The 23,280-nt window shown below is 43.4% G+C and overlaps 1 protein-coding gene and 1 long non-coding RNA gene across 2 annotated transcripts in view; one reads left to right on the forward strand and one right to left on the reverse strand.

The window, feature by feature from the left end:
• The first annotated feature begins 2,692 nt into the window (after positions 1–2,692).
• Positions 2,693–17,586, forward strand: LOC132539890 (uncharacterized). Its single transcript, XR_009551176.1, has 2 exons — positions 2,693–2,739; positions 16,836–17,586. It is a non-coding gene; the product is annotated as an uncharacterized LOC132539890 (long non-coding RNA).
• Positions 17,095–23,280, reverse strand: part of GPNMB (glycoprotein nmb) — a 34,103-nt gene continuing 27,917 nt past the window's right edge. Inside the window, exons 10-11 of the mRNA XM_007523962.3 lie at positions 18,423–18,516; positions 17,095–17,931 (exon numbers count right to left, since the gene is read on the reverse strand). Coding sequence (XP_007524024.1) covers positions 17,781–17,931; positions 18,423–18,516 — 245 coding nt within the window. The 3' untranslated portion in view covers positions 17,095–17,780. The remainder of the gene's footprint in view (positions 17,932–18,422; positions 18,517–23,280) is intronic.

Consider the following 23,280-nt stretch of genomic DNA (forward strand, 5'->3'; position numbering starts at 1 on the left):
CTCCTCTCTCCATTTCTCCCTGTCCCAGCCAACAACAAAAATTTAAAATAAAGGGAAAAAAAAAAAGATGGGAAAAAAGATGGCCGCCAGGTGCAGTAGATTCGTAGTGTAAGCACGGAGCCCCAGTGATAATCCTAAAAGCAAAAAAAAAAGTTCAGTAGAACATTAGTTGTAAATAGAAAAGTTGAATTAAATCTTTTGAGGGGGCTGGGCTGGGTGATGGTACAACAAGTTGAGCACACATATTACATAAAGCTTATCAGGAAAAGACTTCCTAGAACATATATGTGGTACATTGATGTTAGATTTATTAATTTGTTGCAGCAGGAGAAACTACACACCATGTGAGGCATTGTAGCCCTCTCTTCTTTTACTCATATTCAGGTCTACTCACATTCTGCTTCCTTGCAGAGCTGGCTCCATGTGATGCAGGGAAATGGCTGCGTCCAACAGTGTTTTGGGCTCTTTCAAATACAGATGCACAGTATTGGTGACATTTACTCCAGTCTTTCTCTCTTCTGTTTGGGGGGGAAGGACTGCATTTTACTCACCTCTCCCCTCCATGCCCTACTCTTGCATCTGGCACTAGATAGTTTGTTTCCCTGAACCTTGACAAGGGGGCCTAGAAGAAGCAATAAATCATAAGACTATTCAGAATGACCTAGAGACTACTAGAAAGAATATGTTAAGTTTTTTTGGTTTTATTTCCTACCAGAGCACTGCTCAGCTGTGGCTTGTGTTGGTGCTGGGCGTTGAACCTGGGACCTTTGATGCCTCAGGCATGAGAGTCTTTTTGTATCATCATTACGCCATGTCCCCAGTCCAGAATGACCTAGAGACTAAAAATAATAATGTGAACTGAACCCACATACATCAGTGTAAGAAAATCTCTTTCTCTCTCTCTTTTTTAATTATCTTTATTTATTTACTGGATGGAGACAGCCAGAAATGGAGAGGGAAGGGAGAGGTAGAGAGGGAGAGAAACAGAGATACCTGCAGCACTGCTTCACCACTGATGAAGCTTTCCTCCTGCACCTGGGACTGGGGGTTCGAACCTGGGTCCTTGTGCATTATAACATGTATGTTCAACCAGATACGTTGTTACCTGGCCCATTCTCTCTCTCTCTCTCTCTCTCTCCCTTTGTTGTTGGGGCTTTGCTTCTGCAAGATTCCACCACTTCCTGCAAATTATTTTTCTCCCTTCTTCCCTTCCTCCCTCCCTCCCTTCATTCCTTTCTTCCTTCCTTCCTTCTTTCCTCCCTTTCTCCCTCCCTCCCTTCCTTTTAGCTAGAGGGAGAGAGACAGAGAGGGCAGAGGGAGAAAGAAAGAGGAGAGCAGAGACACCACAACACCACTCCACTGATTATGAGGCTTCCCTTTTGCATGGTGTTCCCATGTGGAGACAGGGGGCTTGAACCCAGGTCCTCATGCATGGTGTGTGCTCTAACAATGAGCAATCTCCCAGCCCTAGCTCCCTTATTTTTTGTGAGCACAAGTAGGGTTGGCAGTCCTCTAGGTCCCTACAAACTCTATGTAGGCTTTTGAGAGAAACGATCTGCAGGCTGCACGCCAGCATCCTGTATCCCAGTAGTTCAAGGGGACAATGTGGGTGCTCAGGGAGCCCAACTTCAGAGAAAACAATGGCTTTGAAATGAGGAAACAATGTTGCTCAAACAAGGGATAGGAGTCAGAGCCTGCACTTTGATCCAACAATTGGTTTCACTGGAGAAATGGTGGAAGAGGCTCCTTCCCATTCAGGAAAGGCAAAAGGTGGTGTTCCAGTGGCCCTAAAACCACAGGTTCAGTGTTTCTTGTCACCAGCTCACTGCTCAGCTCTGGCTTACGATGGTGCAGGGGGATTGAATCTGGGAGCTCTGAGCCTCAAGCATGAGAGTTGTTTCCATAATCATTGTGTTGTCTCCCTAGCCCTGAGCTTTATTTTTATTTAGAGATAGAGAGGAGAAAGAGAGAGAGATTCATATGAGGCAGAGAGAACAAAAGAGAGAGAAGCCTGAGCACCACACCAGTACATGAGATGCCAGGGATCAATCTGGGAACTTTAGATATGAAAGTCTGATGCTGGGAGTCAGGCGGTAGGTAGCACAGCGGGTTAAGCGCATGTAGTGCAAAGCGCAAGGACTGGCATAAGGATCCTGGTTCGAGCCCCCGGCTCCCCACCAGCAGGGGAGTCGCTTCACAGGCGGTGAAGCAGGTCTGCAGGTGTCTATCTTTCTTTCCCCCTCTCTGTCTTCCCCTCCTCTCTCCATTTCTCTCTGTCCTATCCAACAACAACGACATGAGTAACTACAACAATAATAACAACAATGATAAACAACAAGGACAACAAAAGGGAAAAATAGCCTCCAGGAGCAGTGGATTCCTAGTGCAGGCACCCTCAACCAGATGTGCCACCACCCAGCCCTGCCACCACACTATTTCTTAAGTAACTAGATTAAAGCAAAGTTGAGCCCACATTGCTTGCTTGGCATTGCTCTGGGGCACAGAGATCACATAAACAGATAATTGCTACCCCCCTTTTTTTAAAAAAAAATTTTTTTTTAAATATTTATTTATTTTCCCTTTTGTTGTCCTTGTTGTTTAACATTGTTATGGTTATTGATGTCATTGCTGTTGGATAGGACAGAGAGAAAGGGAGAGAGGAGGGGAAGACAGAGAGGGAGAGAGAAAGACAGACACCTGCAGACCTGCTTCACCGCTTGTGAAGTGACTCCCCTGCAGGTGGGGAGCGGGGGGCTTGAACCGGGATCCTTATGCCGGTCCTTGCGCTTTGCACCACGTGTGCTTAACCCACTGCACCACCGCCCGACTCCCCCCCCTTTTTTTTTAAAGACACAGTAAATAAGCTAGTAATCAGTCACCTCTCTTCTCAAATCTACTCAAATCCACAAGCATCAGTCTTAAAATCCTTTTTCCCCCCCAAAATATTGCTAAGCTTTGGTTTATGGTGATTCAGAGGACTGAATTTGGGACTTGTGGTACATCAAGCATCAAGTCTTTCTGCATAACTATTATTGATGTCTCCTCGCCCTCAAACCCATTTTTTTTCCTCTTTTTAAAAATTATTTCTTTTAAACTTTTATTTATTTATTGGATAGAGACAAAAAGAAATTGAGAGGGAAGGGAGATAAAGGAGGTGGAAAGGGGGAGAGAGAGAGAGAGAGAGAAGCCTGCAGCACTCCTTAACACTTTTAAAACTTCTCTCCTGTAGGTGGGGGCCAGAGGCTTTAACCCAAGTCCTTGTGCACTGAAAAAAAAAAACACCCTAGTTTTCTGAGTAGAAACTCTATTTCCTGAACTTTTGTGTGTTTGTCCCACAATATAGCTATAATTGCTCATTTCTACCCCCTCTATTCATCCCCTTTCTTTTGTTCCCCCCCCAAATTTTTGATAGTACCTTTCACCAAAAGCAAGCTTTCTAAAAATGTGTCTGCAGGGGCAGGGATATAACATCGTGACTGTGCAAAAGATGTTCAAGTCTTGAGTTTCCAACCCCCAGCTCTACCATGTGCCAGAGCTGAGCAGTCCTCTGATCTCTCTGCATCTTTCTATTCCTTCCTTCCTTTCTTTTCTTCCTTCCTTCCTTCTTTCCTTTCTCTCTGTCATTAAAATAAATTATTTTTAAATATATCTGTAACTCAAGTTAGGTTCTCACTTTGAGTTTATCCTACATTTTGCCCATGACGTGTGTATCTTCTTTTTAGATAAGTAAACCTCTACCTCTTTGCTGAATCTTCTGGCATGATTTCGTACCCTCAATAATACCAAGAACTCAAGACAAGCTAGCAGGTAACAAACACTTTGACCCAGAAACAGTACTCTCTTTGAGTGGAAATTCAGGGGGAAAAATTATTACGCATAAATGCAACAGGAATGTATGCCAGAAGCTACAGTTCTCAGCAGTGGAATGAGATGTCCCAGAGATCAGGAAATAGCTGAGACTGGAGAGTAGTGGTCCCAACTTTTAAATTTGAGAGAGAGGGGGGGAGTGGAACATCACTAGAACACTACTCAGCGCTGGCTTATGGTGGTGGTGGTGGTGGTGCAATGTTGAATCTGGGACTTTTTGCATAATCATTACACTACTTCTCCAAACTTTTAAAACTATATTTAAATCTGAGAGGGAAAGGATGTTTCTTTCAATGTCAGCTGTTGAACATCAGCAAGACAAAAAGCTGCCATTACTAAGCAACATGTTTTAAAAAAACTTATAGAGGCCGGGTGGTGGCGAGCCTGGTTGAGCGCATGTATTACAATGTGCAAGGATGCAGGTTCAAGCCCCTGCCCCACCTGCAGGGGGAAAGCTTTGCAAGTGGTGAAGCAGTGCTGCAGGTGTTTCTCTGTCTCTCTCCCTCTCTATCACCCCCTTCCCTCTTGATTTCTGGCTGTCCTTATCCAATAAATAAAGATTAAAAAAAAAACTTATAGGGTGTTGGGTGGTAGCACAGCGGGTTAAGCACATGTGGCGCAAAGCCCGAGGACCAGCATAAGGATCCTGGTTCAAGCTTCTGGCTCTCCACCTGCAGGGGAGTCAATTCACAGGCCATGAAGCAGGTTTGCAGGTGTCTTTCACTCCCCCTCTCTGTTTTCCCCTCCTCTCTCCATTTCTCTCTGTCCTATCCAACAATGATGACAACAATAATAATAAATTCAACAATAAAACAACAAGAGCAACAAAAGGGAATAAATTTTTAAAAAAAAAAAAAACTTATATTGGACTGCAAAAGTACCTACATCCATTTGCTATGGGAGACATGTTTATTCTGTCCAAGACAAAGTGTGTATGTGTGTATTTAACTGCTTTGCCAGGGGCCGGGCAGTAGTGCAGCAGGTCAAGTGCATGTGGCGCAAAGCGCAAGGACCTGCTAAGGATATTGGTTAGAGCCGCTGGTTCCCCACCTGCAGGGGGTGTCACTTCACAAGTGGTAAAGCAGTTATGTAGGTGTCTGTCTTCTCTCCCCCTCTCTGTCTTCCCCTCCTCTCTCCATTTCTCTCTGTCCTATCCAACAACAACGACAGCAACAACAACAGCAATAACAACAACGATAAACAAAAAGGGCAACAAAAGGGGAGAAATAGCCTCCAAGAGCAGTGGATTCCTAGTGCAGGCACTGAGCCCCAGCAATAACCCTGGAGGCAAAAATAAAATAAATAAATTTCTTTGCCACCAAAAGAGGATTGATAGTCCCCAGCTTAGGAAACACAGAAGCATAATAAACTCATGCATGGAGTAAGAAAAGGTTGAACTTTTACACTTCCCAGTCTCCAACTTATGAATCCAATCATTCATCCTATCATTATATCAGTCAGGGTGATATGTGAGTGTGACTGTGTCAGAGAAGCTTACTCAGCCTTTCTGTAGTTTAGCCTGTGGGTTCTCTCCCCCAGCCTGCACTGTTCTTCAACCCTCTCTATTTTCTTTGAAGAAAGTCCCTGAGGACTTATGGTGTCATCTCCCAGAGTAGTGGCCCCACCCTTTACTCAGATCCAGGGCGAGCTGCTGAAGACACCTGTGACATAGGTTCCCACCTTCCACCCTTTTATCAGCTCCAGGGTGAGCTGTTGAAGACACCTGTGACAGGTTCCCACCTTCCCACTTTTTCACAAGGGCCTATAGAACATCTCCTGCAGCTGTTCATCATTGCTGCTGACAGAGCAAACTGGAGGCTCCTGAAATAACACACCAGGGATGTTACTGGGTTTCTTCCAAATCTTGGAAAGTTATAGTAGTTGTGATTTGTGGTTAATTTGATAGCTTGACTCCCTCAGGAATCTGCTTCAGCCCTTCCTTATCTGCATTTCCAAGGTAGCATTATTAAAACACTCTTTCTTTTCTGATTCTAACTTTAAAAGAAACTGGTTCAGGGCAAAATATAGACCTGGAAGCAAAAGTACACAATAGTCTGCAGTGAGTCAGTATAAAGTTCATAATGAAATAGTATCTACTTAGACTTAGATACCCTCCTCACCTACTTTCTATTACAGTTCTCTCACTCACTCCAAAGCTAACCTTATCAAAGCAAGGAGTAAGTAAAAAGCTGAGTAAGGGCAAGAGACTGACATACTTTAATGATGACTCTTTAGTCACTATCAGGCCATCCCATCAGCTGAGGCCCTAGTCAGGGAGTCCTGAGATTCCCAAACAGACGTGATGGGCCTAGACCTCAAATAAATCCCTCTTTTGATTGTTAGCAGTCATCTCTATCAGGAACAACAAAATAGACCCCTTTGTGGGCCCCCCCACAGGACCTTGCCCTGAACTTGGATCAGTAACGGTAGAGTGCTTAACCCACTGCACTACCACCCGACTCCCTTAATGTTTCCTTTTTATAAATAAAAAGAAAGAAGTCAGTGACTGATTCCTTTTAAACACCAGCATCCACACACTTGATCTTAGCCAAAAGGCCAAGAAGCGATAGCATCCAATAGCTCATGATCCTGTGTGTGTGTGTGTGTGTGTGTGTGTGTAGGGGTGGGGGTGGGGTAAGGGGAAAAGGATTTGCAATTCTGAGGACTTTTATAATGGCTAACAGGCAACACTTTCTTTTCACTGTCTTACCTCAGATAAGAAGGAAGAAAGGTCTATAAAAACCATTTTGGGACCAGTGGTGCATTTGCTTAAGCAAACACATAACAATGTGCAAGGACACAGGTTTAAGCCACTAGTCCCCACCTGCAGAGGAAAGCTTCACGAGTAGTGAAGCAGTGCTGCATGTGTCTCTCTGTCTTTCTCTCTATCTCCCCTACTCTCCCTCTCAATTCCTGTCTCTATCCAATAATAAATAATATTTAAAAACTTTTTTATTAGTTACCATTGATATAACTCTGACAAACTTTATCTCTGAAATCATAGATTATTTCTTTCCCAGTCATTATTAAATATAAAAACTAAGTTTTGCAGGTAGGCCATAGAAAAACAAGCAGAAAGCCAGATTTGGCTTGTAAACTGTAGCAGCTAAACACCCAATTTTGAATACAGTCCTTCCTCTATTCAATTTCCAAAACCAAAACTCAAAGCTAGCTCAGTTCTATTTTATGTTGGTCCCGGGGATTAAACTTGAGACCTTGGAGACTCAGGCATAAAAGTCTATTTGCATAATGCATATTTGCATTCTATTTCCCTCACCCTTCTGCAATATTTTATCAACTGTCGTATGCTTTACATTGGCTTGTTCTAGCCCTCCCCCTCCAAGAGAATTGGATGAGTCCTGTTAATTTCGCGGGCCTGCTTGGCCCCGCCCCAAGGGACCCTGGGAGAGGGTTCCGGAGTCCGAGAGTTCCTGAGTTCCCCAGTGACAGAGTTCCTGAGTTCCCCAGTGACAGAGTTCCTGAGTTCCGGAGTTCGAGAGTGCGAGGGTGCGAGAGTTTCTGAGTTCGAGAGTAAGGGAGAGGGTTCCTGAGTTCCAGAGTAAGAGAGAGTGCTTGCGCCGCCGCAAAGAGACAGCAGAGTTCTGTTTGGTGATTAGTTTGTCTTAGTTTATGAATCGTTGTTCCTGAATAAAGAAATACAGCTTCCCTGCTTGAGTGGGGAAAAGGGCAAGGGTACATAATGAGGGGGCGGCAGGAGGCATGACCCACCAAACAGAGGGGCTATTTGGCATTGTATAGTCCTCAAGGCAACAGTCTGTAAAGTCTATGAATTACTCAGGATTAGTCTATGAAAAACCAGCAGCGTGAAGGGAAATAAGCTGCTTTAAAATTGTGTAAAATGTATATAGGGTATGTCAGAAAGTCCGATACAAGTCTCAGTCCGAAGTAGATGGCTAGGGGAGGAATTGGCAGGGGATGCAACGCTGCATGAGGGAGGTCAGCCGTTGGAATGTTGCTCTTTTGTAGATAGCTAGCTGGAACTGCCAGCACGTAACAAGCAGGTCAGAAGCAGGAACGGTAACCAGGCATGAAGAAAGTTCTGTCCTTGGAATTCGTGTATCAGGTTCTTCAGATCACGTTGAGTGACATCTAGGGTTTCGGGGGGTGTGCCACGGTAGTCGTGCCATCTAGTGAGTGACGTCAGGGTATGCAGGGGTTCAGATGGTTTTTCCGGGATTCCTGTGAAAGAAACACAAACAATCTGCTTCTCGTGGTTAATTTGAACTGGTAACAAGTTATAGGTTTGTTATAGTTGGTACCTCGATGATTATAATTGGTTTAGAATCTCTTTATGATTTATTAAAAGGTCATCTAATGTGACCTCCTGTAGCAGCCTCTACCGCAGGATCTTGAGACCAATTTTAGCTAAAATATGTATTTTAAACAGACTCAAATTGCTTAGAGAGTTAACGCATATTCGTGACAATGATTTTAACGTTTACAGTGCCAGATTGATGCCAGATCTGTTGTGGATTAATTTCCACAAGATAGTTTACAGGGCACCTTTGGGGGCCCTTCAAAGGTGTCCTGTATATAAAATTTATATAGTTTAGTTTTATAAAGAAATACAGCTTCCCTGCCCAGCCGTTGTCTCCGCGTCTCTGTTCACCACTGTGAAGCCAGCCCGGCCAGCTGGAGCCGTCCGGAAATTTTAACAACAAATGGCGCCCACGTGGACCTGACCTGCGCATCTCTCAGATAAGTAAAGACAATTTGGCTACCTATGTACTATGGCCTTCTCTTCTGCTTGTGAAGAGATCTCCAAAGGCCTCTGCTCTTTCTTCACGAGACTGTTTTGCTGTTTCTGGAACATTTATCTCTGGACCACTCTGTGGTTTCCACTCGCTCTGGCGAACTCACAACAGCCAGCGGGAAGAGCCAGCGGGCGGGAGGCAAGGCGCGGAGCTGCTGTTTCCACCTGGTCAAACAGCCAGCCAGCCGGCTGCGCCCAGACAACCCCGCGCACCGCGCCAGCAACCCCGCAGCCCCGCAGCCCGCAGGAGGCCTACGCCACCATGCAAGAGCCCGATGCCAGCACGCTAGAGCCCGATGCCAACATGCTGGAGCCCGATGCCAACATGCTGGAGCCTGAGGCCAACATGCTGGAGCCCGATGCCAACATGCTGGAGCCTGAGGCCAGCCCACAGGAGCCGGCTCTCCACCGCGTGGTGCAGGGCACTGGACGCTTGATCCCTCCACGCTGCTCGGCCACTGCAAACAGGGCAGCAGACATGGCAGGGCCATGGGGCAGGGCCGCGGCGGCCTATCATGGCCGCCACCCCTGGGCACCTAGGCCCACGCCTTCTACAAAGATGGCCTGCCTGCCCTCTTTCTATGAATTCTGGAACCATCCCGGGCCTCCCGGACCCCCGGGCTCCCTGCCAAAACTGGGCACACGAGATCTCCAGCCGCCGGTCCGGTCTGAAGGCAGACAAGCTGGAGTATGCAGAGATTTGTGCAGAGATCGCAACCTGCAATTCCTAGAAGTGGAGCTGCTCGGAAATGGAGCTGCACGGGAAGCCACCTCCGGATGGTGAACCCCCCCCCCCCAACAACTAAGACAATATAGATTTAAATTCGTGTTTAAAATGACATGTCTTCGTAACAAAGGTTTCTCTCCTCGTGTATTAATGACTATGTTTATGTGTATGTTTAAAGTTTGGTAAACAGTAGCTTTAAGGCTAAATTCTTACTAGTCAAAGTTAAATGAAAAAGGTTTTCAACGTAATTCTCATAAAGATAAAAATTAACTTACATTTAAAGTCTGAGGTAAAAATTAGTTAACAATCAATATATTTCAACTAAGTTGGTCTAAACAAAAGGTTAAATAGACTTGTTGATATGTAAAACACTACCTTCTCTATTAGAAATGGTAGATCGCACAATGGCTATGCTAATTATTCTCATGCCTGAGGTTTCCTCTCCGGCCCACACCTAGGGTGTGTCTCCATCTTGAATGGGTGTAACAAAAGGTTAAAAGACGTTGTTGATATGTAAAAGTCTCAAATTCCTTCTCTATTAGAAATGTTAGATCGTGCAGTAGATATGCTAATAACAAGTTTTGTTTCATAGTAAGTTGCAGCCAGCTGCCTTTGGGACCCTAGGCCGTTCCCCGCCCCCATGCAAATGCCCGTCGAGGCAAGTAGCCCCCCAGAGGCAAGAAATGTTTTTTTTTTCAGATATGGCCCCCTCAGGCCTTCCCTTGGCAACATGCTGGTTTTGGTTATATATGTTTCTGTTCACCCCACACCCTTGATACTATAGTCATTTAGTTAAAAAGAAAAGGGGGAATTGTCGTATGCTTTACATTGGCTTGTTCTAGCCCTCCCCCTCCAAGAGAATTGGATGAGTCCTGTTAATTTCGCGGGCCTGCTTGGCCCCGCCCCAAGGGACCCTGGGAGAGGGTTCCGGAGTCCGAGAGTTCCTGAGTTCCCCAGTGACAGAGTTCCTGAGTTCCCCAGTGACAGAGTTCCTGAGTTCCGGAGTTCGAGAGTGCGAGGGTGCGAGAGTTTCTGAGTTCGAGAGTAAGGGAGAGGGTTCCTGAGTTCCAGAGTAAGAGAGAGTGCTTGCGCCGCCGCAAAGAGACAGCAGAGTTCTGTTTGGTGATTAGTTTGTCTTAGTTTATGAATCGTTGTTCCTGAATAAAGAAATACAGCTTCCCTGCCCAGCCGTTGTCTCCGCGTCTCTGTTCACCACTGTGAAGCCAGCCCGGCCAGCTGGAGCCGTCCGGAAATTTTAACAACAATCAACAATCCAAAAGAAACAAAAAACAAACAAAAACCTTAAAGAATGTATTGTAATAAACATCTTGACATTAAGAACTCACTAATCTCGAATCCTGCTATTCAATTTGTATCATTAGAGCTTGTACATGTTGGCCAGAGAGATAGTTTATGGGGTATGGTGTGTGTCTTTGCTATGTGCATTTCCCAGTTTGAGACCCAGGCACTAAATGGGAGGTGATATGGCACCAGAGGAAGCTCAGGTATTGTAGTGACTCCTTTCCCCCAGGTCTTTTGTGCCCCCTTTTGCCTTTCTGTATGAAACTGTGGCTGGGGGCAGTGAATTCACACATGCAGAAAGCCCCAGCTCTGTGAAGGAAAACAAAAGGGGGGGCCTGGGTGTGGTGTACCTGATTGAGCACATGTGTTACCATGCCCATGTCCTGGAAGCCCACCTCTCCAGAGCCCTACCCCACTAGGGAAAGAGAGAGAACAGGCTGGGAGTATGGATTGACCTGCCAACACCCATGTCCAGCAGAGAAACAGTTACAGAAGCCAGACCTTCCACCTTCTGAACCCCATAATGATCCTGAGCTCAAACTCCCAGAGGGATAAAGAATAGGAAAGCTTCCAATGGAGCGGATGAGGTGTGGAACTCTGGTGGTGGGAATTGTGTGAAATTGTATCCCTCTTACTCAATGGACTTGTTGATGATAATTAAATCAACAACAATAATAATAAGGGAGTTGGGCGGTAGTGTAGCAGGTTAAACGCACGTGGCGCAAAGCCCAAGGAAACCGGTTTAAGCTCTTGGCTCCCCACCTGCAGGGGAGTCGCTTCACAGGCGGTGAAGCAGGTCTGCTGGTGTCTATCTCTCTCTCCCTCTCTGTCTTCCCCTCCTGTCTCCATTTCTCTCTGTCCTATCCAACAATGACAACATCAATAACAACAATAATAATAACTGCAACAACAATAAAAAACAAGGGCAACAAAAAGGAAATTAATAAATATTTAAAAAATAATAAAAGAAAATAAAATTTAAAATAATAATAATAATAAAACTCTCGTGCCTGAGGCTCTGAGATCCCATGTTCACTCCCCAGCCTTACCATAAGCTAAAGCTGAGTACTGCTCTGGTGTCTCTTTCTCTCTCATTAAAATAAAATATATATTTAAAAAATTAAAAAATCAGTTCCAAGGTATCACCTCTTTATAAAAATTGTATTTATTAGGGGATGGGCACTGGTACACCTGGTTGAGCATACAGGTTACCATGTGCAAGGAGGACTCAGGCTCAAGTTCCCAGTCCCCACATGTAGGGAGGAACTTCACAAATGGTGAAACAGTGCTGCAGGTCTCTCTCTTTCTCCCGATCTTCCTTCTGCCTCTCAATTTATCTCTGGAATGTCAGATAAGATAAATATCTTTTAAAACTTTAAAATAAAATGATTATTTTTTTATTTTGGGATAAAGTGTGAGAGAAACAGAGAGGAGGAGACAACTGTAGCACTGCTCCACCGCTTCTGAATCCCCCCCTTCCCCGCGCAGCAGGTGGGAAGCGTGTGCTTGAACCTGCTTCCCCAGGCACAGTAATGGGTATACTCCACAGGGAAGTCCAGTTACCATCACTGCCTGAATGACAGCCCCTCATCTGCTTGCAGCTTGTCACTTCGCTTCAGAGTTAACTCTCCTTTTGGGGATGTAATGGATGCATTGCAAATACTCCTCTCTGAACTGCTTAAACAACTGAAGGCAGTCAATGTTTCTGAATAATAGAAGAGTTTCAAATGAAGACATTTATAAAATGTCCCAGGAATAAGAAATTCCCAGGATTAATTTATTACCTACACAATTTCCATTTTCTTCGGAGGTTCTAATTCTCAGCAAACATCAGTCAAGTCATCACAGTATCTTTTATGTGACATTCCCTCCATTTTACAGATAGCTATTCAACAAAAGTTGAATGAATCATTGCCAAGGTCACATGGAGAATAAACATTAATATAATGTTTATTTGTTAGATTGAGATAAAGGGAAGCTTGATGAGACTTTCCACTGGCTTCCTCTGTGATGAGGGAATGCTTGTTGCTCTCTGCTGCCCCCTATTGATCTGAGACGGGATGAGGGCAGCATAAGCATCATCTGAAAGTACTGAGAAAGCAAAGTTATGGGGTCCCACTATGCAACAGTAAGTTTGAAATTTTATGGGGGAGTGGTAGTTAGTTCAGAAGCCTGTGGTTGTTTTTTGTTTTTTTTTTTAAAAACAGGAACAGACTAGGAGGGAGGGGGAGAGAGAGAGAGAGAGTGAGAGAGAGAATATGAATGTAAAAAGAGACCACAACACAAAAGCTTCCTTTAATGTGGCTGAGGCTGGGCACAAACCATGTTTGTGCTCATGGCAAAACAGCATACTAACTAGGTGAGCTGTTTTGCCAGCTCCTGAAGTCTGTATTTCTCTTTTTCTTTTAAATATTATTATTATTATTATTATTATTATTATTATTTATTAGAGGAACAGGGGGAGAGAGAGAAAGAGACACAGACATCACTCTGGCATATGTGCTGCTGGGGGTTGACCTTGAGACCGCAAGCCTGAGAATTCAACAGTATCCACTGCTCCACCTTCTGGACCATAGCCTGTGTTTTTTAACAAGCCTTCAGGTGGTTCTTCTGCAATTCAGTAGTGCCTCCTGCTTTTGGTACTAATGTGCTGACTTAATAACTGCAAAATGATAAAAATCTCCTTACACTGCTTCTGTCCTCAGCTCTGGCATGCAGTGTATACCACCATGCACATTCAAAGTGTGTTCCCGTTTCTTCATTCTGTCAGATGGTTCTGCAGCAGCACTATGAAGTCAGCTGTGGGTGGGTGGGGGACTACCTATCCTTTTGATAGATAAGAAAATGGAGGCTCAAGAAGTGGGGGGTGGGTAGATAGCATAATGGTTATGCAAAGAGATTCTCATGCCTGAGGCTCAAAAGTTCCAGGTTCAACCCCCCGCACCACCATAAGCCAGAGCTGAGCAGTGTTTCTGTGTCTTTCTCTCTCTGCATCTCTCTCAAAAATGAATAAATAAAAATAATTTCAAACGATTTGAAAAAGAAGATGTAGTCCAGCCAGAAAGGGATTCAAATTCAGATTTTTACATCCATGTCTAGGGTATCTTCTATTACTTGACAGCAGGATTTCTGATATTTTGGGCCAGAAAATTCTTTGTTGTGACAGTCTTATAGATTGCAGGATGTCTAGTAGCATTCCTTACCTATATCCACTGAGTTCTAGTAGCACATTGCCCTAGTTGTGCTAACTAAAAATAACTCCTAATATACTTCTTAAAATTTATATTACTTATTGCATTGATAAAGCCAGAAATCAAGATGAAAATGAGAGTCAGACACCTGCAGCACTGCTTCACTGCTTTTGAAGCTTTCCCCCTGCAGGTGAGGACTAGGACTAGGGGCTTGAACCTTGTACATTGTAACATATGTATTTAACCAGGTGCACCATGAATAACCACCCCCTAATATTTATTTCCTTATTTACCCCTCCCTTCCTCAGAATACTGCTCAGCTCTGGCTTAATGGTGGTGCCAAGGTTTGTACCTGGGACCTCTGATGCCTCAGGAATGAAAGTTTTTTCCATAACCATTATTCTGTCTCCCCTGCCCAATATTTTCTAATATTGCCAATGGCTCCCAAAGGGCAAAGTAGGCCCGTGACTAAAAACCACAGACCTACAGCAAACACAGTGAAATTTCCCAACTCATGTTCTGTACATGTTGTACTATTAGGAGATAATTTCAGAACAAATAGCTTGTTTTTTGGTTCCTAAGTCATCTGTGAAGAGACTAGATCAAATGTTAGGGATTATTATTTTTTTTAAATTATATGTATATGTATATATATATATTTTTTGCCTCCAGGGTTATTGCTGGGGCTTGGTACCTGCACTGTTCCCAGAGGCCATTTTTTCCCATTTTGTTGCCCTTGTTGTTGTTGCTATTGTTGCCATTACTGTTGTTGTTGGATAGGACAGAGAGAAATTGAAAGAGGGAGAGGAAGAGGGTGGGGAAGAAAGACACTTGTAGACCTGCTTCACCGCTAGTGAAGGAACCACTCTGCAGGTCGGGAGACGGGGGCTCAATCTGGCATCCTTGAGCCGGTCCTGTCCTTGTGCTTCACGCCAAGTGCGCTTAACCCACTCCGTTACCTCCTGGCCCCCGATTATTTTTATTAGTGATTTAATACTGATTTGCAAAATCATAATAGGGGTATAATTCCATAATGTTCCCTCCACCAGAATTCTGTGCCCTCATCTCCTCCACCAAATGCTAATTTTCACAATACCTTTCCCACTCCTTAAAAAAGATTAACGGAGCCATTTAAAACACCAGGGATGGACCTGGAAGGTGTTATGCTTAGTGAAAGGTGGGGGAAGCTGGGAGCTCGAACTGGGGTTGATAGGCCGTCCTTGCGCTTTGTGCCACGTGCATTTAACCCGCTATGCTACAGCCCAACTTCCAAGACTCCTAAAGTATTTCATCATTTGTGAAGCTTCTCTGCTGCAGGTGAGGACCAGGGACTTGAACTCTGATCTTTGGGCATGGTAATGTGTGCACATACTAGGCTCACCTCTCCTTAGCTTCTCAATAAATATTTTAAAATATTTATTTCATATGACATAAAGAGAGGATATTAATGTGAGGGAGAGAGAGAGTGAGAGGGAGAGAGAGAGGTCAGAGGATCACCTGGTACATGTGATGCTACAGATTAAACCAGGAGCCTCTGGCATGCAAGACCTGGGTTCTATCAGTTAAGCAATTCCGCTCCTGCAAAATCATTTAGCTTAGGTTGACCTTGTTAGATATATACATCCATATATTTAATTTATATGTAAAAACTCACATATTACATATTTAAAAACATCATCTATGCGAATGTCAGTCCTATATGGGGAAGTGCTAAACAACTTTTTATGTGTCAAGCATAAAGTAGAAATGAAACTGAAAGGCAAAAAATTAGAAGGTAACTAAAAAATAATTACAATCCCAGGATATTGTCCCTTCCTAGTTTATTTTTCAGGAAGAAGAGAAAAATGAATGCCAAGGCAGGCAGCTTTATTTATTAATTTAAGTTAAATCCCTTCCTGGTCAAGATTCTATGTCATTTAAATAGAAAAACTAGAGGCCTCCTTTTTTATGAAAATCAGAGTATATACTTTTGTTCATATTTTTAAATATTTTACTTTATTTATTTATTTATGTATTTATTTAGCCTCCAGGGTTATTGCTGGGGCTCCCTGCCTGCACCACGAATCCACTGCTCCTGGAGGCCACCCTTTCCCCTTTGCTGCCCTTGTTGTCCATCGTTGCTGTTGTTAATATTATTGCTATCGTTATTGTTGGATAGGACCGAGGGAAATCGAGAGAGGAGGGGAAGACGGAGAAGGGGAGAGAAAGACACATGCAGACCCGCTTCACCGCCCGTGAAGCGACCCCCCTGCAGGTGGGGAGCCGGGGGCAGAACCGGGGTCCCCACGCTGGTCCTTGCGCTTTGCGACACTTGCACTTAACCCGCTGCGCCACCACCCGGCCCCCATTATCTTTATTTATAGATAGAAACAGCCAGAAATCGAGAGGGAAGGAAGAGAAAGGAAGAGATAGGAAGAGAGAAAGAGAGACACCTGCAACACTGCTTCACCACTTGCAAAGCTTTCTTCCTGCAGGTGAGGGCCAGAGGCTTGAACCCAGGTCCTTGCACATTGTAACATGTGCCCTCAACCAGGTGTGCCACCACCAGACTCCACACATAGACTATTATTTACATTTTTGTTTTGCTTATTTATTTTTAGATAGAAACAAAGAGGCAAAGGTGGGAGAAAGAAAGAGAGAGAGAGAGAGAGTTAAAGAGACCATAGCACTGAAGCTGTCTTCCTTCAGTGCAGGGGAAGTTGGATTGCACATATGGCAAAGCAGCTCACTAAGTGAGCTATTTTGCCAGCCTCAGAATATATGTTTATTTTATTTATTTATTTAAATATTTATTTTAATTTATTTATTCCCTTTTGTTGCCCTTGTTGTTTTATTGTTGTAGTTATGATTGTTGTCATTGTTGGACAGGACAGAGAGAAATGGAGAGAGGAGGGGAAGACAGAGAGGGGGAGAGAAAGATAGACACCTGCAGACCTGCTTCACCGCTTGTGAAGCGACTCCAACTCCCCTGCAGGTGGGGAGCCAGGACTCGAACCCGGACCCTTACACCGGTCCTTGCGCTTTGTGCTACCTGTGCTTAATCCGCTGCGCTACAGTCCGACTCCCAGAATATACATGTTTAAATGTATACACTAGAGAATGCAGAAATTCAGATATATAAGAAGAATGTCAGCACTCCAAGTGTGTCTAGATCATACCTGATACATAGAAAGTTTCTATAAATGTCTATAGGATAAACAAATAAAAAGGTATCAGACTTTCACACCACTGGGTACAGCAGGTTGTCATGAAAATATCCACACCTATTTATTAGATATTTTCTGTAGCATAACAAGCATGTACATCATACTCAAGGCTTGACTTACTATTATTTTGCTGAGAGCTCATTCATTTTCATTGCAGAAGGATTCAGTTATCTTGGAACATGATCTTTAGGACAGAAATATATTGCTTATAGGCATCTGGTCATATGGAAACTGTAAATTGTGCAGCCTCTCCATTTTTAGTCAACCTAGGTCAGAGTTTAATGAACCATGCATTTCCTTCTACTATTACTAATGAGAGAAGGAACCAAAGCATCATCCTGGCACATGCAACGGTAGGAATTGAATTCAGGACCTCAGATTTGAGAGCCCAAGGTCCTGTGCCACTCTGCCAACCCCCTTACTCTTTCATCACAGTCCATCTTCCTGTAAATCACCTCAGAAACTATATGTGAATCACAATGAAAGAAAATTCTGCTAGTTAATCACCTATATAATATATCTTGGGTTGTGTGAAGTTTAATTATCCACATCTCCAAAGTGTCATTTAACCTATAAAGTAAACGAACCTCTCTAAACCGCAATACATATTTACACTAATCTTTGGGGGTGGTGGTGAATAGACATCGGATCTAGCCCAGCTCACATCCATAACACTGAAGATTGAACTGTTTATCAGAAATGAGGCTGAAGATTTAAGGAACTTCTTGCTGGTTTTTGAGCAGTGGATCTTTCTCTTGGCTTCCAGGGAAGAACATGGACTTAGCATGGTTGAAGAAAACATTCAGGCTCTTGCCTTTGACCATAATTCCAGGGTTTTCTATTGGTGTGTATTCCTTGTGTTTTCTGAAATCAATGAGTTAGATAGATTTAAAACAACAACAACAACAATAACAACAAAACCCTCTCCAACTGGAATGTTATTTTTCTAACAATCTTTTACATGCCTCACGTAGAAGGGCTAATTCCATTTAACCTATGGCTTACAAGACACTGGTATCTTCTGAAAATATATCTATTTTCTCTTCTTGATGCAAGAAGTGCTCCTGCTACCTATAATTTGAGATTATACATTCAACATTCAGATGACAATTTGTAAAGCTGCTGACATCTGGTAGCATTTTGAAGATAAAAAAAAAAACAGCAAAATTAACAGGCTACTTTGGGATTCATAGTTCATTGGAAGATTTTCCTCTCAGAAACAAAATGTTTGAAGACAAAAAAAAAAGGGGGAGGGAACTGCCTACTGGTGCAGAAAGTGTGCTACTTTTCTTTTCTTTTCTTTTCTTTTTGACAATATACTATAAAGGTTTAAAGTGATAGAACCAGCAACTTACTTGTACATGAAGAAGGCGATCACAGTGACAAATACAGCCAAGCAACCCGCGGCGACCAGAGTGCCATTTGCTATTCTTACAGAGGAGGCTGGGTCTTAAAGTAGAAACAAGACCATGTTAGTGACATCTTTCACCTAGAGGGCACACTGCTCATAATGCAATTAAATAAATGACGAAGGCAACTGTCAGAAGATATATGGCTCCTCCTGGGCTTTCAGTCATCTTTTTCATTAAATAATATATTTTGGGGGTCAGTTTGTCTTCCATCTAGAGAGTGAGTTAGCATGTCTCGGACACTGTGAAAGACTCAGGAGAGAGCTGTCACGTCTTGGAGATACCTGTTTGGGTCTCAGCTGACCCAGCAACATGCAGGTGGCGAAGGGTTTCCTGGTCCCACTCACTCCTCTGGTCTCACTTCCCACTGTTTACCTTCTTGCTGTGCTAAAAGGCTTGGGGTTGAGCCTGCAGAATAGCTCACTTGGAGAGTGTGCTGCTTTGCTGCGTGTACACCCTACCCCCCCCACCACCACATTGAAGGAAGTTTCGGTACTGTGGTCTCTTTCACTTTCTCTCTCCCTGCCTCTGTCTCCATCTTAAACTAATAACAAACAATAAGTAGAAAATAAAATCCTGGGGTTGTACACACTCCCCACACTCTTTCAAGTCTCCAAGCCCTCTGCCAGACATGTGCTTCTCCCACTCATCTCAGGTATCCATCCTTTGGGGACACTTTCCAGTTACTCATGAGGCTCTTGGATCAAACCTTCCTTTACTACAGCTTTACTTGCCTCTCCTCCTTTGCCACCATCATGCTGTGTTGCTATGTGTGTGTGTGTGTGTGTGTGTGTGTATTTACAGATTTTTTTTGCATATATATCTTATTTTATTGTGAGAAGCATGAAGCAGGGATGCTATCCTCACTTTATTGCTGAAATCCAGCAAATCAACTAGTTTTGTTTCTAACTGAAGTTTATTTATTTCTTCCCAGTTCCTTTGCACCATTGTAGGACCAGCTCTTTCTCCATAGAGGATCTCTCTTATCCTCCTTCTCTTTCTCGTGTGTGTGTGTGTCTCGTATCTGCACATTAAAGCAGAGGTCATCTTAATTTTGCTCCCTGCTTCACCTAGAGCAGCGTATTTCACATCTAGAATTGTGCCAGGCATGGAGGAGATGCTCAATGAATATTTGTTGAAAGAGTTGCTAGTGCTTCAAGAATGTTCATGGAGGATTTCTGGGGCAGAGCTATGGCAGCCTGGTCTGGAGAAGCTGACTTTGGTCCAGAAAACATTTCATCAGAGAACAGCTGGGGTTCCTGGTAAAGAAAGGAACATCACTATCTGAAGTTTGGTGATTGTGCATGGACAGTGGGAACAGGAGGCAAAGGAGAGAAAGACTTTGGAGTTGTGCCCCTCTTATCCTATGGTTTTGTCAGTGTTTCCTTTTTATAAATAAAATTTTTTTAAAAAACAGGAAAGAAAGACTCAAGTAGAAAGGTGGCATCACCAGCAGGTGCCAGACTTGCAATTGCTTTAAATCCATGTGGTAGTTTTAGGGGAACCATGTGAACCCCTCAGGAGCCAAGTGGCTTAAGAAAAGGAGCTCAGGACTGCTGTTTAGAACTGTAGAAGACACAGGCTTTTGAATGAACCTGGGGAACCAAGAAATTTAACATTATCTTTGTGGCAGCAGGGAAGTCAACCAAACTCTAAAGTGTCCCAGCGCCATAGAGAATCTGGTGAATGGGATCAGACTGCCCAGCAGGTGAAAAAAAAAAAAAAGACTGAGCTCATAGCAGAGTTCCCACTTTCAGGAATCAGTCTGGGAAGAGAAGGAGGTCTAGGCATAGAACTGTGTGTGGTGGTGGTTCAGGAGGTGGCGCAGTGGCTAAGGAACTAGATTCTTGAGCATGAGGTCCTGAGTTCAATCCCCGGCTGCACATGTACCACAGTCTGGTTCTTTCTCTCTCTCTTCTTCCTATCTTTCTCATTAATAAAATAAAATCTTAAAAAAACCTTAATATTAAAAAAAAGAACTGTGTGTGTGGTGTGAAACTATTCCCCATCTTTAAATCACTAATTAAAAACAAGTTCCTTAGGGGGCTGGGCGGTAGCGCAAAGGGTTAAGCACATGTGGCTCGAAGCACAAGGACCGGCTTCAGGGAATCTAGTTTGAGCCCCAGGCTCCCCACCTGCAGGGCGGTGGGGTCACTTCACAATCGATGAGTAGTACTGCAGGTATATATCTTTCCCCTTCTCTGTCTTCCCCTCCTCTCTGTCCTGTCCAACAAAACAACAACAGCAATACAATAATAATAACAACAAGGGCAACAAAAATGGGAAAGGTGGCCTCCAGGAGGAATGGATTTGTAGTGCAGGTACTGAGCCCCCAGCAATAACCCTGGAGGCAAAAAAAAAAATCATTGACTTGATAGATAAAAACAACTTCAGTTAAAAAAACCCCCAACAATTTCAGCTGTAAGTCTGTGGGCTTGTCCTTGGACAGTGATGAACTTGGGAAATTCTCCCTTTGAAATATGAATCATCAAATTACAATCCCTATGGAATTAAAAGCTCTCCTTTGAGCTTCTTTTATTTGGAGTTTGAAAATAGTTCAGGTCACACGTATACCTATTACTCACTGCAAGAAGAATTAAAAGAAAGAAAATATCTAAACATTCAAATCAGACAAGAGAATGGTAGTTTGCCTATACTGAGGAAGCTTCATAAAGAAATTACTTAACTCTGGAGTCGGGCGGTAGCACAGCGGGTTAAGCGCACGTGGTGCAAAGTGCAAGGACTGGTGTAAGGATCCCGGTTCGAGCCCCCGGCTTCCCACCTGCAGGGGAGTCACTTCACAGGTGGTAAAGCAGGTCTGCAGGTGTCTATCTTTCTCTCCCCCTCTCTGTCTTCCCCTCCTCTCTTCATTTCTCTCTATCTTATCTAACAACGACAACATCAATAACTACAACAACAATAAAACAACAAGGGTAACAAAAGGGAAAATAAATAAATTAATTAATTAAAAAAAAAGAAATTACTTAACTCTAAGGCAGCATAGGAAGAATAATCACAACACCTCTTGGATACAGAGAACCACAGCTTCACATATGAATACAGAAGCTCCATCTGCATTATTTTGCCATCTATCCCAGCTAGTTGTCTAGAGTTCTCCTCTTCCTCCTCTCTTTCTCTCTGTTTCTCTCTCTTTGTTGTTGTTGTTGTTACGGGGGCTTCACTACTTCAAACTGACTTTTTTCATATGGAAAGAGACAGAAAAAGGAAGAAGGAGAGAGGGAAGGAAGCCTACATTGAAGTTTCCTTCAGTGTAGTTGTGGGTGGCTAGTACATGGGTTATATTCATACCCACCCAGGCAGCTAAGTTATCTTGCTGGCCCCACCCTCTCCTACTTTCTACCCTAGGTCCTGGTGCACCTTGTTCTTGTTATCATTATTCTTACTACTATTATTTTGCTTTAAAATCTGTATCTTGAATCTTAACAACAATAAGCCCTCATACAAAGTATTTTTAAAATATTTTATTTATGGTGTATTGCACTAAAGTAAAGGACTGGGGAGAGGGGGTTTTCAGTTTCTGGTGCATGATGGTGGAGAAGGACCTAGGCTAAGGGTGAGAGAGAGTATTTTGTAGGAAACTGAGAATTTTCTTAATTTAAAATTTTTATTGTCTTTATTTATTTATTGGATAGAGACAGCCAGAAATTAAAAGGGAATGGAGTGATAGAGACAGACAGACACCTGCAACACTGCTTCACCACTCATGAAGCTTTCCCCCTGCAGGTGGGGACTGGGAGCTTGAACATTATAACATATGTGCTCAACCAGGTGTGCCACCACCCGGTCCCCCCCAAAACTGAGAAATTTTACACATGTATCAACAACTGTACTTACTATAAACAATCTCCCAATAAAATATATCTTATTTATTTATTGGGTATAGACATAAAGAAACTGAGAGGGAAGGAGGAGATAGAGAGGGAGAGAGACAGAGAGACACTTGCAGCCCTGCTTTATTGCTTGCAAAGCTTTCCCCCTGCAGGTGGGGACTAGGAGCTTGCAAATTGTAACATGTGCACTCAGCCAGATGTGCCACCACCTGGCCTCTATATAAAATATTATATGCGTGATTTCTTCAGCTTTTTTCAGTGAGTCTAAAACTTCCTTTTATCCATAGTTAATGAGTGAATATATGGCAAAGAATATTTTACCTATGAGATAGACTCCAAGTCTGCACAAGTTATTTGTGGTTAGTCAATAGGTTCTCTCTGACAATCTCAAATTTGCTCCAATTAAGGGGCAACATAAATGTTGTATGTATACAATTTGCTCTTCCCCTTCAATTTTGTTGTGTAGTACTTCTTTTCAGAGCTAAAATGAGAGAGAGAGAGAGCGAGAGAGAGAGAGCAGTGTTTTACAACAACAAAGTTGGCTATAAATAAAATCCAGTTAGGGTCCCATCTGGTTTTAGGACTGGGAAATATCAGAAGCCACTCATAAGGTCAGGCAGTGGCACATCTGGTAGAGCGCACATGTTACTGTGTGCAAGGACATGGCATCAAGATCCTGGTCCCCACCTGCGGAGGGTAGGGGGACACGGGGCATCACAAGCAGTGAAGCAGTGCTCTCTTTCTCTCCCCTGTCTTCCTTTCCCTCTCAACTTCTGTCTCTACTCAGTAAATTAAAAAAAAAATTAAAAAATAATTCACTGATAGATGAAAAATTCTCAATGAAATTCCTTAATGTACTTTATTAGCCTTTTATCTATCCATACACTGGAAGGGTAAAGTGTAGTTTGTCTAGTGAATATCTAAGGGGAAGGTAAGTTGGTCAGCTACAGGCT

This window comes from Erinaceus europaeus, chromosome 8 (assembly GCF_950295315.1).
Source record: "Erinaceus europaeus chromosome 8, mEriEur2.1, whole genome shotgun sequence".
In the NCBI taxonomy this organism is placed as follows: domain Eukaryota; kingdom Metazoa; phylum Chordata; class Mammalia; order Eulipotyphla; family Erinaceidae; genus Erinaceus; species Erinaceus europaeus.